The 16,106-nt window shown below is 39.9% G+C and overlaps 1 protein-coding gene across 1 annotated transcript; it reads left to right on the top strand.

Moving 5' to 3' along the window:
• Znf594 (zinc finger protein 594) lies at positions 1-15,477 on the top strand. Its single transcript, XM_076871389.1, is given in 4 exon segments — positions 1-33; positions 702-840; positions 13,187-14,030; positions 14,032-15,477. Coding segments are annotated over 4 exon segments (2,115 nt in total). The 3' UTR covers positions 15,131-15,477.
• Positions 15,478-16,106: the final 629 nt, after the last annotated feature.

Here is a 16,106-nt window from a genome sequence, read left to right as displayed (position 1 = left end):
ATGGGCACACTGACATTTGTGTGCAGGAAAGGCGTAAGGTTGGGAACCTTACAACTTTACATACATCCTATGGAACCCTCACAATGATCCTGTGACCAACATCATCTCCATAATAACAAGATATATCTAGCCTTCACCATAAGCATATTTTACATATATGTCCCTGGCGTAGGTAGTGTTAACCTTATTGTATAGCAATAAGGTGACACATAGCCCATAAGAGGTGGGGTGAGGACTGGGGGTGTCTGATTCTTCTCACTTCAGAAGTTACACTATTGCACATGCTAGGCAAGCACGCTGCCATTGAGCCACATCCGCAGCCCAGAACTATACCTTTTAAAAATGACTCTCTCCTTGTTTGTTTCTGAATCGCCAAGCCTAGGGCAAAGCAAATCGAAAGCAATGAATGGGGTTGGTGGAGTGGCGTAACAAAACTGCATTCAGGAGAAAGGGCAGAAAAGATTAAAAGGGGAGGGGTAAGATTACTTTAAGAGGGTGCCCTAGGCCCATCTAGGACCGCAGGAAGACTCAACGTCTCGGTAGTCTCCGGGAGGTAGAAGCTGAAAGCTACCTCCTTCTGGAAGCTTATCTCACAGGGCGCTGCGCTGCCAGGGAGCCCAACCTGCCCTGCGCGCAACGCTAAGAGTCACTTCTGGCGAGAGGACCCCAAGAGCCGGTGGGAGGCGGCCAGGCCGGCGTAGCGAGCGGGTCCGGCTGGGCGGAGACCCAGCCTCAGCAAGCCGGAAGTGGCCACCGGTACCGCCCCCGAGAGGAAAGGGGCTGCGCAATGGCGGCCGCGGAGGGGGCCCTGGCCGAGCTGGAGGCTGGGGTGTCCTGGAGGTGAGACCCCACGGCGTCTGCAGAGCTGGGGCCCGGGCGCCTGCGTCCCTCCTGGGGGTGGGTGGGCCGCGGACCTCTTGAAGCAGGGGCGGAACCCTGATTTTTTAGAGGGGGAAGGGGCCGGGCCTCCGAAGGACGTGAGGCGCGCGATGCGCTGGGCTGGGTTTTCTGCGCCCTTGACCCAGGGCTGGATCTCCGTGCGCCCCGCCCGCGGCCCCAATTCTGCCTCGACCGCCTCCTTCCTTGCTCCAGTCTGTTCCAGTTCTCTCTGTGCCGACTGCCAACGGCTTCTCTTGCGGGCCCAGATTCATTCACAGGCCGAATTGACCCTTTGTACTTAGAACCAGGATGTGGTTGCTACATAGCAGGAATAACTGGGAGTCCTGCTAGGGCGACTAGACTAAACCTCAGGAATAAACTTTGCCGTTCAGACATATTCTACCTTTGGATCTAAAATATTCATACTGTTGGGAGTTTAGAGGCGTAGGGGTTTAGGTAAGCTAGTGTCTTTGTAAAGTTCTGCATAATACCTTTAGGAGTGTCAAAAGTTTCCTTTGGGAAGGTTTCCCAAAGGTAGATTGCTACCCCCACCCCCCTCCATCCCCTGTTAAGCTTTTAAGCTGTGCTTATTTAGCATAAGATTCATAAGCACTTACTACTTTTGTGTCCTGTGTGTGAACCTTCCTGTAGGCAGGAACTCTTGTCATTGTTAAGCATTACCTAATGTATGCGTATGAATGTGAATTAAACACAGATTGAAGTGATTAAAAGGAACTGAGCTAGGTCTGAAATAGCGGGAAGTATTTACGTAATATGAAAAATATTGGCCTCTCGGGCTGGGGTTGTGGCTCAGTGGTAGAGTGCATGCCTAACACGCGTGAAGCACTGGGTTTGATCCTCAGCATCACATTTAAAAAAATGAAATAAAGATAGTGTGTCCACCTACAACAAAATTTTTTTTAAAATGACCCCTGTGCCAGATATATATTCTTGACTCATGCTGTCTGTTCTGTTTTGTTTTGTTGTTGTTGTTGTTGTTTGTAGTTGTAGATGGAGAGAATGTATTTTATTTGTTTATGTGGTGCTTAGGATCAAACCTAGTGCCTCACGCATGTTAGCAAGCACTCTACCACTGAGCTACAGCCCCCTAGCCCTGCTGTTTGTTTTTATTTAAATTAGTGGCTAACATTTTTAAATCAGGAAATTTCACACACATAATCTAAATTCCCAACTTTTCTTGAAAAATCAGAAGATGTTGCTGTCAGACCCGCTGACAATCTGTAATTTCTGGTACAGCAGAGATGCTTAAGAAAGACACATGCACACACAGGCATTCAGTAGAAAATGAGCACCACCTTTACTTTTTTCTCTCCTTCTTTTATACAGCATTGTTAATTAAAACAAGGGGAAAGAAAAAAACATACTTTTGGCAGGTTAATCCTTACAAGCATGGATAAACATTCTCAGGAAAACTTTGTTTATGGTCACAGTGCTCCGTATTTCTTATCAATTAACTTGTGGTTAGTTATTCCCAGGCAAACACACACACACACACACACACACACACACACACATACACTATATATATATATATATATATATATATATATATATATATATATATATATATCACACACACACACATACACATACATACACACACACACACACAAATTGTACATTTGGCAGAACATTCTTTTCTCATATCTTCTTAAGACAGCAACAAGGACACAGTTCAAAGAGTTCATACTTTCTCACAGAACTCCTTGTTTTGCTAAGCACAGCAAAACTTAACACTTTGTGTGCGTGAGCACACATGTTCCCAATCAGGGTCCACATAATTTGCGTGGTACAGTTACCTTGAGTTGAGTAGCAGCACTCTCTTTCAGACTCAATAAAATTTCCAGGTCTTTAGTTCCCTCTAATCTCCATTGTCTCCCTGGTCCTGAAGCAAAGTGTTGAGGGTTGTCATGGAGCATCTGGTCTGGCAGCTATTTGAGTTTTTTTATTTTAGATGTAATGGAGTAGAGTAAGAAGGGCATTGCACCCATCCCCTATGAGCAAAAGTACAGAAGGGGAAAAAGCATAATTATGGGAAATTTAGGGGAGAATCCTGGAGCACAGATTTGCTCTTAGTTGTACAGAGAATTCAATATAACTGGTGTTTTTATAAGAAACAGCCATGTGAAGAAACACACAGAATTTAAGGTAAAAATGGAAGTAGAAATTATAGTGATGCCTCTACAAAGCAAGGACACCTCAGCTGTCATCAGAGGCTAGCAGACAGGTATGGGATAGATTATCTCTCAGAATGTAGCAACCCTCCCAATACTTTTATTTTCAGACTTTTAGCTTCCAGACTGTGAGAGAATAGATTTCTGCTGGTTTAAACCACCAAATCCCTTGCCCTCTGTTACAGTATCTCTTAGGAAACTATTACAATTCCACAAATCAAAAAGATGCTATTATTTCCTTTAGTAGATGGTAGAAAATTCATTCTAGGTTTTTGGTCATTGATATCAGTGACAACAGTGTTTTAGAAAAGTATTTCATCTGGCAGTATCATCAGCATCGACTAAAGCCAGAAAACATGTTGAGAGATTTTATAGCAGTCTACTCATGAGGTAAAAAGGTTCTCAACTAAGATGGGGTTGGAAAAAAACCTATGGAGTAGTTTTCAAAGTTTGATATTCAGTTAGTTGGCACAGAGAAGGAAGAATCAAAGATAACTAGAGCTGTGCTTCTAACATTTTAACCTTCCTAAGAATCTCCTGGAGGACTGTTAAACATAGATTGCTGGGCTGCACTCCCCAGAGATTCTGACTCAGTGTTTGAGAATTTGCATTTTTACTAAGCTCCTGAGTGATGTTCCCCCATGAATGCAAGGATTTGTCTTGTTCACCAGTATAGCATAGTAGGTATCCTAGTTTGTTCAGGCTGCTATAACAAAAGTACCATAGGCTGTGTGGTTTATAAACATTTTCTTTGCCAGCAGATTAGATGTCAAGTGAGGGCCTGCTTCCTGGTTCATAATCTTTTCACTGTGCCCTTACATTGCAGAAGGAGCGGGGGAGATATCTGTGCCTTTTATTTTCTTATAAGGACACTAATACCATTTATGAGGGCTGGGCCGTATGACCTAATAACCTCAAAAATCTTTCTTCCTAAGACCATCTCATTTGAGATTAGGCTCCATATGAATTCAAGGGACGATATAAACATTCAGTCTGACTGTTTAGATAGAAATGGATGGTAAGAGAGAGAAATAAGTCTAGAAGCAAATATGATCCAAGATGATCGTTTTTATCGATTTGATTTACACTGTCAGTAAGACAGTGAGCTGAAGAGACATTGTAAATCTAGACTAAAATGTGAGTGAGAAATAGGAATTTTAGACTTGGGATTCATTCTGTACAAAGGTGATAAGTGAAGCTAGAAGTTGTGGTCATTGAGATAGCAAATGTAAAAAGACCAGGGGCTGAGCCTTAGCAACAGACATAAGGGTAAAGCCAGTATGGAAGAAGTAGAGTGGTTGGAGTATCATGTACCATTTGAGTCAAGAGAGAAAAGAACTTCAGGGATTATTTAGTCAAAAGGAAGAGAAGAGAGAGCTGGGGCTGAGGCTTAGCAGTAGTGCACTTGCCTGGCATGTGGGAGGCAATGGGTTTGATTCTTAGCACTACATATAAATAAATAGAAAATAAAGGTCTATCAGCAACTATATATGGGGGGCGGGAGGAGAGAAGAAGAGAGCGATAACCTATTATTCACTTATACAAGAGTTTGTTTTTTATTGAGTTCCCATTAAGTTCCAGAACTGTTCCCACACTATGAACAAATGTTGCAGCTTTATATATAAATCTGTACACTAATCCTTTGGATAAGTGATATTATTTCAGTTTCACTATTGATGAAATAATGGTTGAGGGAAATTAAGAAGCCAGGATTCTGATTTGGTTTTGCTTGCTTCCAAAACCTTGCTCTGTTCAGAACAGTTGCAATCATCATTATCACTGTTATGCTTAACACACCATCCTCTCTGCTGATGATTCTAAAATCTTTGTCTCTATTTTAGATTTTCCACCTGAGTTCCTGACCCATTGATCCATCTGTTTCCTGAACATTTTTTCCTTGCTACCCCAGGGGTACCTCAACATAACATCTAAAATGGAACTCATCACTTCTTTACTTCTTCTATTTCACCTCTACTCTTTGAATTCAGTTACCCAACTTTGTCAACTCAAGTTAGAAACTTAGGATGCTGTCTTTAATGCCTTGGATACTTTTTTTTGGTGGGGGGAGAGGGGGGAGGTACTGAGGAATGATCCTAGGGCCTTGAACATAGCAGGCAAACTCTGTGTCATTGAACTATAGCCCCCAGAAGGCCCCCAACCAACTTTTATTTATTGATTGATAGGGTCTTGCTAAGTTGCCCAGGTTGACTTGAACTTGGACTCCTCCTGCCTCAGCCTCCCAAGTATCTGGGAGTAGTGTGCCCACTCCCAGCTCCTTGGATGATTCTTAATGCTTCATGCCCTCCATCTAGGATATCATCAGTTTGCCTGGTTTTGCTTCTTTAATATATTGATTCAACCAACTTCTCAGTATGCTTACTAGCAGTAGATCATTAGGCCTTCACTTTCTCCCACATAGATTACTGTGGTAATTTCTTGACTGATATATACCAGCTCTCACCTGTACCCACTAGTCATTTTCCTTAAAGGGTCAAAACAGCCTTTTAAAGAGAGAAATCTGGTTATTCTCCTGTGAGCTTCCCATTGCTTTCAGGGAAGAGTCCAAACTCCCCAGCCTGGTTTACAAGACCTTCCATAATTTGACAATTATTGTGCCAGCTGCTGCTTTTACTGTTTTGTACTCTGGACCTCAGTCATGAAGCACATCCATGAATGCGACATAGGCTGTCCTTTGCCCTAAATCCCCAAAAGGAAAAGCCCTTCCTTTTTCTTTCAGATTGGTTATTTCAAATTTCCTTTCAGGCCTCAGTTGCAGGAAATTTCCTAACCTGTGCCACTGCCTCAAGGTTGTGCTGTTCTTATAAGGCCTCACAAACCCTGTACTTACTACATACTTATTGAGCACTTAACCCGCTTAATTGACATTGTCTATAATTGCCACCACAAGCTTCTCAAGGACAGAACTTTAGCCATCTGGTAAAGTGCCTGGTTCATAATAAGGGTTCAATTAAAGAATAAATATTAGAGCCTAATGCAATGGCACATGCCTGTAATCCCAGGGGCTTGGGAGACTGAGGCAGGAGGATCAAGAGTTCAAAGCCAGCCTCAACAAAAGTGAGACACCAAGCAACTCAGTGAGACCCCGTCTCTAAATAAAAATAAAATAAAAAATAGGGCTGGGAATATGGCTTAGTGGTTGAGTGGCCCTAGTTTCAATGCCCAGTACCAAAAAAAAATTTTAAAAAAAAAGGAGAAAGGAAATACAATAAAAAGTGAAGATTCATCACAAAGATAGGGTGATGTGAGATGTTTTTAACACAGGGTCTCACACTTTTTTTTTTTTTTTTTTGTACCAGGGATTGAACCCAGGGCCCCTTAACCACTGAGCCAAGTCCCCAGCCCTTTATATTTTATTTAGAGACAGGGTCTTGCTGAGTTGCTATATGCCTCGCTAATCTGCTGAGGCTGGCTTTGAATTTGCGATCCTCCTGCTTCAGCCTCGTTTTCACACATTTTTGTAGTAAGAAGATTATCAACTAGGATCAAGAGTTACATAAGAAATAGAAGAGATTTAAAAAGAGAAGAGAATATATGAGTCCCACTTTCACACTGTATTGAATAGTTATTGAGCAAGAACTTCCATTTCAGGAATTTTTGGTTTTTAATTTTTTTTAGTTGTAGTTAGAAACAATACTTTTATTTTATTTATTTTTATGCGTACTGAGGATTGAACCCATTACCTTACACAAGCTATGTGAGCACTCTACCACTGAGCTACAACCCCAGCCCCATTTCAGGAATTTAAGATGCTGTGGAATGTGGCTGTGAATGAATCACAAAACAATGCTGGGCACTAGGTCTGCACTTGATGGAAATTTGTGCAAGGAAGACATGCTTGAGAAGGAGGCAGAGCTGGTCTCACTGGGTAAGGGTTGATCCTTAATATAGAATCCACACACTCTGATTTCTAAGTTTTGGTTTAAAAATAAAACATGAGAAGTTTTGGGTTTGTTTTTTGTTTTTATTTGTAGGGGTTTTGTTTGTCTGTCTGTTTGTTTGTTTGTTTTGAGCACAGGGGCACTTGACCACTGAGCCACATCTCAGCCCTATTTTGTATTTTATTTAGAGACAGGTTCTCCCTGAGTTGCTTAGTGCCTCACTTTTGCTGAGACTGGCTTTGAACTCTCCATCCTCCTACCTCAGCTGCCTGAGCTGCTGGGATTACAGGCGTGTGCCACTACGCCCAGCTAACATGAGAAGTTTTGAAGGAGATCAGTTGAATTGGAGATTCCCAATTTCTTTGACTCTCAGAGACAAGATGTTTTCTCTTGTTATTCAACGATGTCTGTTTGTGGAGATGGAAATTGACAGCTCCTGGACTCTGCTAAAGTTTGTACTATCTGTCTATCAGAAGCCAAAAGGTGACCAAAAGTAAACGCATCTGCAAACATTCAAAACTACTTTCAACTGCCTTGAATCCTCTTTCTCATCTGACCTCTGTCTTCACTAAATACCACATCCTACCCACTGCCTAAGTCAGAAAGCTGATTCATTCTTGACTCTGCTTTCCCCTGTATGTAGTTATGTTCTGTTGATTCTAGGCTCTTCTTTAGTAGACAGTGCTAATCCTATTTGTAGCATGTTCACAATGTCTTGTTATTATTCATTTACACATATATAACCCCCTCTCACTGCAAGTTTCTAGAAATAGGGACCATATCTTATATTTATCTTTGTATTCCCGATTGCCTATACAATGTTTGGAACATGGGAGTTGCTCAGGTAATGTTTAACAGGCAAACAAATCAACAAATGATGTGAAACAGAAGCTTTTCCTCAGAAACTCCTAGTCAACTGAGTTGAATTAAACAGAAGGACTTACCTCTGATCAGGCGTGTTTCAGATGTGATTGCCTTCTACTGTGGACATCCTCCGAGGGGAAGATTTCTTTAAATTACTTCTGATTCCTTTCATCTGTAGAATTAGAGAAAAATTTGAGTGTGTGGCCATTCATCTCTGAAGAGCCATGTGGAACATGAAGTAGGTAGTTTGCCAAAACTGCCCAGGGCAAAGGTTTATTGTAATGATTCGAATAGAGAAATCCTTTTTGGACTATTCCCAAATAATTTTTCTCCCTTTTGTAGTACTCTTATTACTTTTCTTATATCATCTTCTCCTTGTTCTAACTCTCAAATGAAATAAAACCATAGGTCTGTTATCAATCAGGATTCAGTGAAGAGACAAAAACTATGCAAGTAACTTAAACAAGAAATGTTTAATATAAATAATTTTTAGGGCTGGGGTTATAGCTTAGTGGTAGCATGCTTGCCTCACATGCGTGAAGCACTGGGTTCGATCCTCAGTACTACATTAAAAAAATAAAGATATTGTGTCCATCTACAACTAAAAAAAAAAGAATTTTTTAACTAGTAAAGTTAACACCAGGTGTAGTGATGCATGCCTGTAATCCCAGCAATTCAGGAGGATGAGGCGGGAGGATCAAAAGTACAAGGCCAGTCTTGGCAATTTAGTGAGTTCATGAGCAACTTGAAAAATAAAAAGGGCTGGGGGTATAGCTCAGTGGTAGAGTGCCCTTGGGTTCAGTCCCCAGTACCAAAAATTAATTAGTTAATTAATTTTGACAGTTAACTACTAAAAGAGGAGTCTAAGAAAATAAATAGTGCAGAAAGCAGCCTTATCTCTAGGACCAAAGGAGAGTAAAAAGAACCAAGAGCTTAGAAGAGGACTCCCCCACCCTAAAGCTGAGATTCAGACTTTTTTTTGGAGGATGTGGCCACCAATCAGTGGAACACGTAGCCTGCTGATGAAGAAACTTGGAGGAGATGTCTATGGGCATGGCCTATCAAATGGGGGAGAAATTCACGGAAAAATTTAGGTAGGCCACAGTAGTCCATAGGTAAGGTCTGCTGGATGGTAGAAAAACTCACTGGAGGGCATAGGCAATCCAAAGCTGGCACACAGGAAGCCATCAAGCCTCCCATATATTTATTTGGTGGCATCACCAAAACCCAAACAGCTTACTGGTACCAGGAAAAGTAAATCCTTTATCTTTATGTGGCCTTACAGTACTCCCCCAGTGCCCTCTATGATAAAACCAAATGGCAAAAGAGAAATGTTTACAAGGTCTGCCTCAAATATCACAAGTAAGGCAATGAAACAAAAAGAACACTTATAATATGGTCCCATTTTTATATTAGGAAAAAATGTGCCCAGAAATAAGTTTAGAAGAATAAATACCAATATGACAAAACATTAGTGGTATTTCTCTTTGGGCGGAGGATAATGGGATTATGGGGGAGTATTCTCCTTGTTTTACTTTGTTGTTTTTTCTTATAATCGCAAAGTTTTTATGATCAACAAAAACATTGGGTTGGGCAGTGGCTCAAACCTGTAATCTCAGCCATTCAGGAGGCTGAAGTAGGAGGATATGGAGTTCAAGTCCAGACTGAGAAATTTAGAAAGACTCTGTCTGAAAATTAAAAAAACGTGCTGGGTATTGACTTAGAGGTAGAGTGCTTGCCTGGTGTGCACAAAGCCCTGGGTTCATTCCTCAATAAAACACACACACACACACACACACACACACACACACAGAGAGTTATGAAAAAGTGAAAAAACATTAAGATTTTGGAGTCATTTCTACTTTAGATTGTATCTATTGATTCCATTATGAAAGATAGGAAAATTAGCACAATTTATGCTTATTCCTACTACCTTTCCCCTGAAAGCCCAATTTCACTCCCACCCCAGGACTGAGGATTGAACCCAGGGGCCCTGTACCACTGTATATCTCCAGCTCTTTATTTTTTATTTTAAGACAGGGTCTTGCTAAGTTGCCCCACTTAATGTGTAGTTGATTATTGTTCTATATTGACTAGTTTTCTCTATAAGCACATTTATAGCTATTTTATATGACTTCTCAAGGCCTTATTATAAACCTATAGGGATTATTTTTATTGTTTCTTATGTAAATTTCATCTATATAATGCTTTTCAATTTCTTTCTTCAGCTTTGCCAAATTACTGATCAATTCTTTTTATTGTTTTATAATCTATAATATGTTTTAAACCCTTATGTCTCCTCTTTAAATTTTTGTTTGTTTGTTTGTTTGTAGTACTGGGGATTGAACCCAAGGACCCTCTATCACTGAGCTACATTCCTAGCCCTTTATATTTTTATTTTGAAAGAAGGTCTTGCAAAGTGGCCTGGGCTGGCCCTGAACTTGTGATCTTCTCCCTCAATCTCCTGAGTAGCTGGGATTATGTGTGTGCACATCAGGCTTGTATTTAAATAATGATTTATGTCTATAATTTCTTTAAGATAATGGAGAATTCTCTGCTGAATACTTCCTATTAATTTCTTTGGTATTCCTCATAGATGTATGCTTCTGATCTGCTGGTTACTCATATTCCTTTCTTTTTAAAAAATATTTATTTTTTAGCTTTAGGTGGACACAATATCTTTATTTTATTTTTATGTGGTGCTGAGGATTGGACCCAGTGCCTTGAGTGCGCTACCACTTGAGCCACATCCCCAGCCCTCATATTCCTTTCTTAAAATGAAAAAAGAAAACAAAGAACTATTTTTAAATATTTATCCCACAGGTTTATCTTACTATTATTCAACTATGAATGAGAGGCTTTCTATTAAAAAATAATATGAGGGCTGGGGTTGGGGCTCAGAGGTAGACCTCTTGCCTAGCACATGTGAGGCACTGGGTTCAGTCCTCAGCACCACATAAGAAAATAAACAAAATAAAGTTATCATGTCTGTCTACAACTAAAAAATATTTTTAAAAAAAGTACTGTGAGAAGAGGCAGAAGAAATTGAGCTAGGGCATGTCAAAGCCTACATGTGGATTTGCTGCCACAAGACCCTCTCATCTAATCTAGAGGTATGTCTCCATCCAGATTTTAGTTTCCAAGAAATAAATATGACATAATAAGAAGCCCTCTAGATCACATTTTTGTAATAAAACTTGACAGCCACTCTATCTGCTTCTTTACCTCTGACAGTGTTCCTTAGCTATAGAACATGATAAAAGTTACTGCCAGAAATGGTATCTTCTTGAGCATTCTGTCCCATGACGCTCTGATAGGGCAAAGTAGATCTCCATGGAGATCTACTGTATTCTATATATATTCTCTGTGGTCTTCCCCTCACCCAGTGTCTATAGATCTCCATTTAGAGCTCACTCAGTGTGCCTTTGGGATATGGTACTTTGGGAAACACTTGTGTACAGCCCTTTTATTGAAGGCAGAATTTATCTCAGTTGTTGTTTTAATTATTTTCAGTGGGTTTTGAGAAAGCCCTTTACCATCTTTTAAATAATAATCTGTTTCTGATATATACCGAATTCCACACAGTATATATCCAAAAAAGGTACTATAAGAGAAAATTATGGCAAAACCAATTCTTTGCAGTTATTGATTTTATTGTCCCTTTAAGGAAATCCAGGCTGAATATGGAGATTTGTGGTTGGGGCACATTGCTTAATGATAATTCTTGGGCTTAAAGGGTAAAGATTAATAGTAATAGTAGTGGGCTAGGGTAGAAGCTTAGTGGTGGAAAACTTGCCCAGAATATGCAAAGCCCTAGGTTTGGGGCTGGGAATGTAGTTCAGTGGCAGTGCATTTGTCTTGGGTGCATAATGCCCTTGGTTTCCCCAGTACCACCCCCCAAAAAAAGCCCTGTGTTCAATGTACTGCAAATAATAATGATAGTAATTGTAGCAGCAATAACAACAGCTGGCACTTATATAGTTTTCTATATGTCAAGTATTATTCTAAATGTTTTATATGTACAGGTTGAGTATCCCTATGCAAAATGCTTAGGACACTTCTGTGTTTATGACTTGAGGATTTTTTAGATTTGGAATATCTGCATGTACACAATGAGATAGGTTGGGGATGGGGACCAAGTCTAAACACCAAATTCATTTATATTTCATATACACTTATACAAAAGTATAAGATAATTTATGCAGTACTTCCAGTGTACCTATGTTTTGATTTCAGCCTATTGTATGAGGTCAGGTGTGGAATTTTCCACTTGTGGTATCCTGTCAGGCTTCAAAAAGTTTTGGATTTTATAGCACTTCAGATTCTGTATTTTCAGATTAGGGATACTTAACCAGTTATTACATACATTTAGTTCTCTTAACAACTCTGTGAGGTAAGTACTAGTATTCTATTTTATGGGTAAGGAAACTGAGACAATGAGAGGTCCAGTGAATTTCCTGGGGTCACAGTCAGCCAGTGGTGGATCCAGCAGTCTAACCAAAGCAACTTGCCCTATAGTCCATGCTCTTAATCACTGCCATGTTGCTTCTAATTCATTTTAAGATTAAGGACTAGAGAGTTCAAATCAGCAGGATCAAACTGAAGTGACTCTCCAAGAAGCTTAGAACTATATTTTGTGACTGGGTGAGATCAGGATTTGATAATATAGACACTCAAAAGCAATAAGTTAATCGGTCACCAAATTGCAGGAGGATATAAAATTGCCATCCAAAAGGAAGCAATTCTATCACAATGCCAGAAAGAAAAACGCCAGGTTTAAGAAAAGGAGACTCAGTTTCTATTGAAATTATAACCATATGTTTTCATTTTGAGGCATTGTTTCATATTGTCATGATATAGTGGGATGAATGGGTAGTATTCCATTTATTAATGTATTGCCTCTAAACTTCAAATCCACCTGTCTTTGCTTTGCTTGTGTTACTTGGTATGAACCTTATAAACATTTCTCCTTTGCCAGATGACCCAAATTACTCTAATGGGCTGCTATAAACCAGTTGTGGTCTGGCTATACCATCCAATGAGTTCCTCCTCATTCTACAGACCACTTCCTGTGGACCAGTTCTAGACTGCCAGCCTCCTGCCATGTATTTTTTCTACCACCCTTCAGGCCACCCCCTAAGACCAGCTCCCAATATACCCTGGCAAATCTCCACCAACAGGGTTTGTGTTTCTGTGACAGTCAGGGTCTTTCAAATAAGGTATGACTCAGCTCTGGTGGGAGAAAGCATTGTCTTTTAAATTCTTTTATTTCTGTCTCTTACACTTTCCACGACAGATAAAGGTGATTTTTTTTTATAAGAATATAGAATGATATGCTTATCATTTCAGATTCTGAGACCAGAAATAAGGTGAAACAGTGGAAATCAAAGATGGAAATATCAGAAGAAAAAGATTCAGTAAGAGCTTCACCAGAAAGACTTCAAAGACTCACCTCCCAGGAATGTGAGTTAGTCAATACCCGTGATCCTGAGGACCAGATATTGAGGCACTGGATAAACCCCTTGGAAGATGCAGTGAGACATCTCCCATCCCAAGAGAGAGTTATCAAGGAAGTGAATCTCATCCCCAAAAAATACATGGCAGGAGACCAAGGCCATGGATGTCATGGAGAAAAAATACTTTCTGCAGGAGAAAGATCCCATAGATATGAGGTCTGTGTCCAAACCTTCAAACAGAAGTCAAGACTGACTGAACATCAGGAAGTTCATAACATAAACAAGATCTATGAATGTAAGAAATGTGGAAAAATCTTTAACCAGGGCTCAAACATGATCATACATCAGAGAATTCACATGGGGAAGAAACCATATCTATGTAATGAATGTGGAAAAGACTTCAACCAGAGCTCTAATCTGGTTAGACATAAAAGAATTCACAGTGGCAAAAATAGCTATGAATGTAAAGAGTGTGGAAAGGCCTTTAAGGGAAATTCAAACCTTCTCCTACACCTGAGAATCCATAATGGAGGGAAACCCTATATGTGCAGTGAATGTGGGAAAACCTTCAATCAAAGTTCAGATCTTATTATACATCACAGAATTCACACTGGTGAGAAACCCTATGAGTGTTACCACTGTGGACAAATGTTCAGTCAGAGTTCACACCTAGTTACACATCAGAGAATTCATACTGGAGAGAAACCCTTCAAGTGTAATGAATGTGAAAAAGCCTTCACGTTCTCGCCTTACTGAACACCAGAGACTCCACAGTGGAGAAAAACCCTATGCATGTCAAGAATGTGGGAAATCTTTCACTGGATGCAGAGCTTTTCTTAAACATCAGAGACTACATACTGGAAAGAAACTTGAATGTGAAAAAGTTTCCACTTCTGACTTGGACCTTAGCAAACATAAGGAAGAAAAACCTTATGAATGTACTGAATGTGGAAAAACTTTCCGGGCAAGTTCAGATCTAATTCGGCATTGGATAATTCATACAGGAGAGAAGCCCTATGAATGCAGTGAATGTGGGAAAGGCTTTAGCCAGAGGTCACACCTGGTTACACACCAAAAAATTCATACAGGAGAGAAACCCTATGAATGCTGTGAATGTGGGAAAGCCTTCAGACAGCGGTCCCTCCTTATTCAACATCAGAGAGTCCACAATGGTGAGAAGCCCTATGAATGTAAAGAATGTGGAAAAGCCTTCATTTGGCGCACAGCCTTTCTAAAACATAAGAGACTTCATACTGGAGACAAACTTGAAGAATGTGAAAAAGTCTTCAGCAAGGATGGGGAACTTAGGGAAGTGCAGAGAATTCACCAAGAGGAAAACACTTCACAGTGTAATCAGGGTAGTAGAACTTACAGAGGTAGCTCCAACCTTGTCAGATATCAGGAAACTCATATAGGAGAGAAACCATATGAATGTAGAGAATGTGGGAAAACTTTCAATCAGAGCTCAGATCTGATGAGACATCATAGAGTTCATAGTGGAGAAAAACCGTATGTATGCAATAAATGTGGAAAATCCTTTAGGGGCAGCTCAGATATTATTAAACACCATCGTATTCACACTGGAGAGAAGCCCTACAAGTGCCCTGAATGTGGAAAAGCCTTCAGTCAGAATTCACACCTTATTAGTCATCAGAGAATTCACACTGGGGAGAAACCTTTTAAATGTAGCCACTGTGGGAAGGCATTAAGTGGGCGTGCAGCTTTTCTGAAACATCAAAAACTTCATACTGGAAAGAAATTTGGAGACTATGAGAGTCTTCAAATAGGACTTATTCTAACAGGTAGGAGAAACCTAATGAATGTAGGAAAAGTTTAGTTGGGACTACATCTTAGCAAACATAAGGAAGAAAAACCTTATGAATGTACTGAATGTGGAAAAACTATAGGAGAATTTTTTTTTAATTATTGGGAAAAAATTCTGAAAGCCGAAAACAATTAAAAATCCTATTGAGTAAAAAACATTCAAGTGTAATCAAGTGGAAAAGCTAAAAGTTCTTGGGCATAATAGCCTTTTTCTGGGCTGGGGTTGTGGCTCAGCAGTAGAGCACTCGCCTCGCAGGTGTGAGACTCTGGGTTCGATCTTCAGCACCACATAAAAACAAACAAGTGAAATAAAGGTGTTGTGTCCAACTACAACTAAAAAATAAAATTTTTAAATAGTTTTTTTCTGCCTCCATGATGACACTGGAGTATGGTCCTAAGGGTATAACTACCTAAGAATGAGTTAGGGGATTTCCTAACATTAAAATCATTAGAAATTACTGTGGCAGCAACCCCAAAACTAAATTCTTTGTGGAAGGAGTTGTTTCAATCTAACCCAGTTCAAAGATGATATAAATCTGTTTTAAGTACTTTATAGAGTAATTAAATCTTTCTTTGGGATCTTTATGTACATATTTTATAGGTATCCCCCTTCTTTCTTACAAAAAATATGCTCATGCATATGTCATAAGGTTAATTAGGATAATCCACTAATTTATATGAAACAAAAAGATAATAGAAATGACTGGACAGCTAGCTGTAGGTATGGCTCAGTAGTAGAGCTCTTGCCTACTTGCCTCCAATTTTGTCATATCAGGAAACTCATATAGGAGAGAAACCATATGAATGTAGAGAATGTGGGAAAACTTTCAATCAGAGCTCAGATCCTGGGTCCAATCCCCAGAACTCTCCCCCATCCAAAACACATACACACACAATAGCTGAAGGTAGGACACCAGAGCTAAGCCCGTATTCCCAAGAAAAAGACTGGAGACTTATGAGTAGTGTCAGAAAATCAAAAAGAGCAAAGA

The sequence above is a fragment of the Callospermophilus lateralis genome, chromosome 11 (genome assembly GCF_048772815.1).
Source record: "Callospermophilus lateralis isolate mCalLat2 chromosome 11, mCalLat2.hap1, whole genome shotgun sequence".
In the NCBI taxonomy this organism is placed as follows: Eukaryota; Metazoa; Chordata; class Mammalia; order Rodentia; family Sciuridae; genus Callospermophilus; species Callospermophilus lateralis.
The sequence above is the reverse complement of the archived record's forward strand: the minus strand, read 5'-3'. Positions and strand labels throughout refer to the sequence as shown.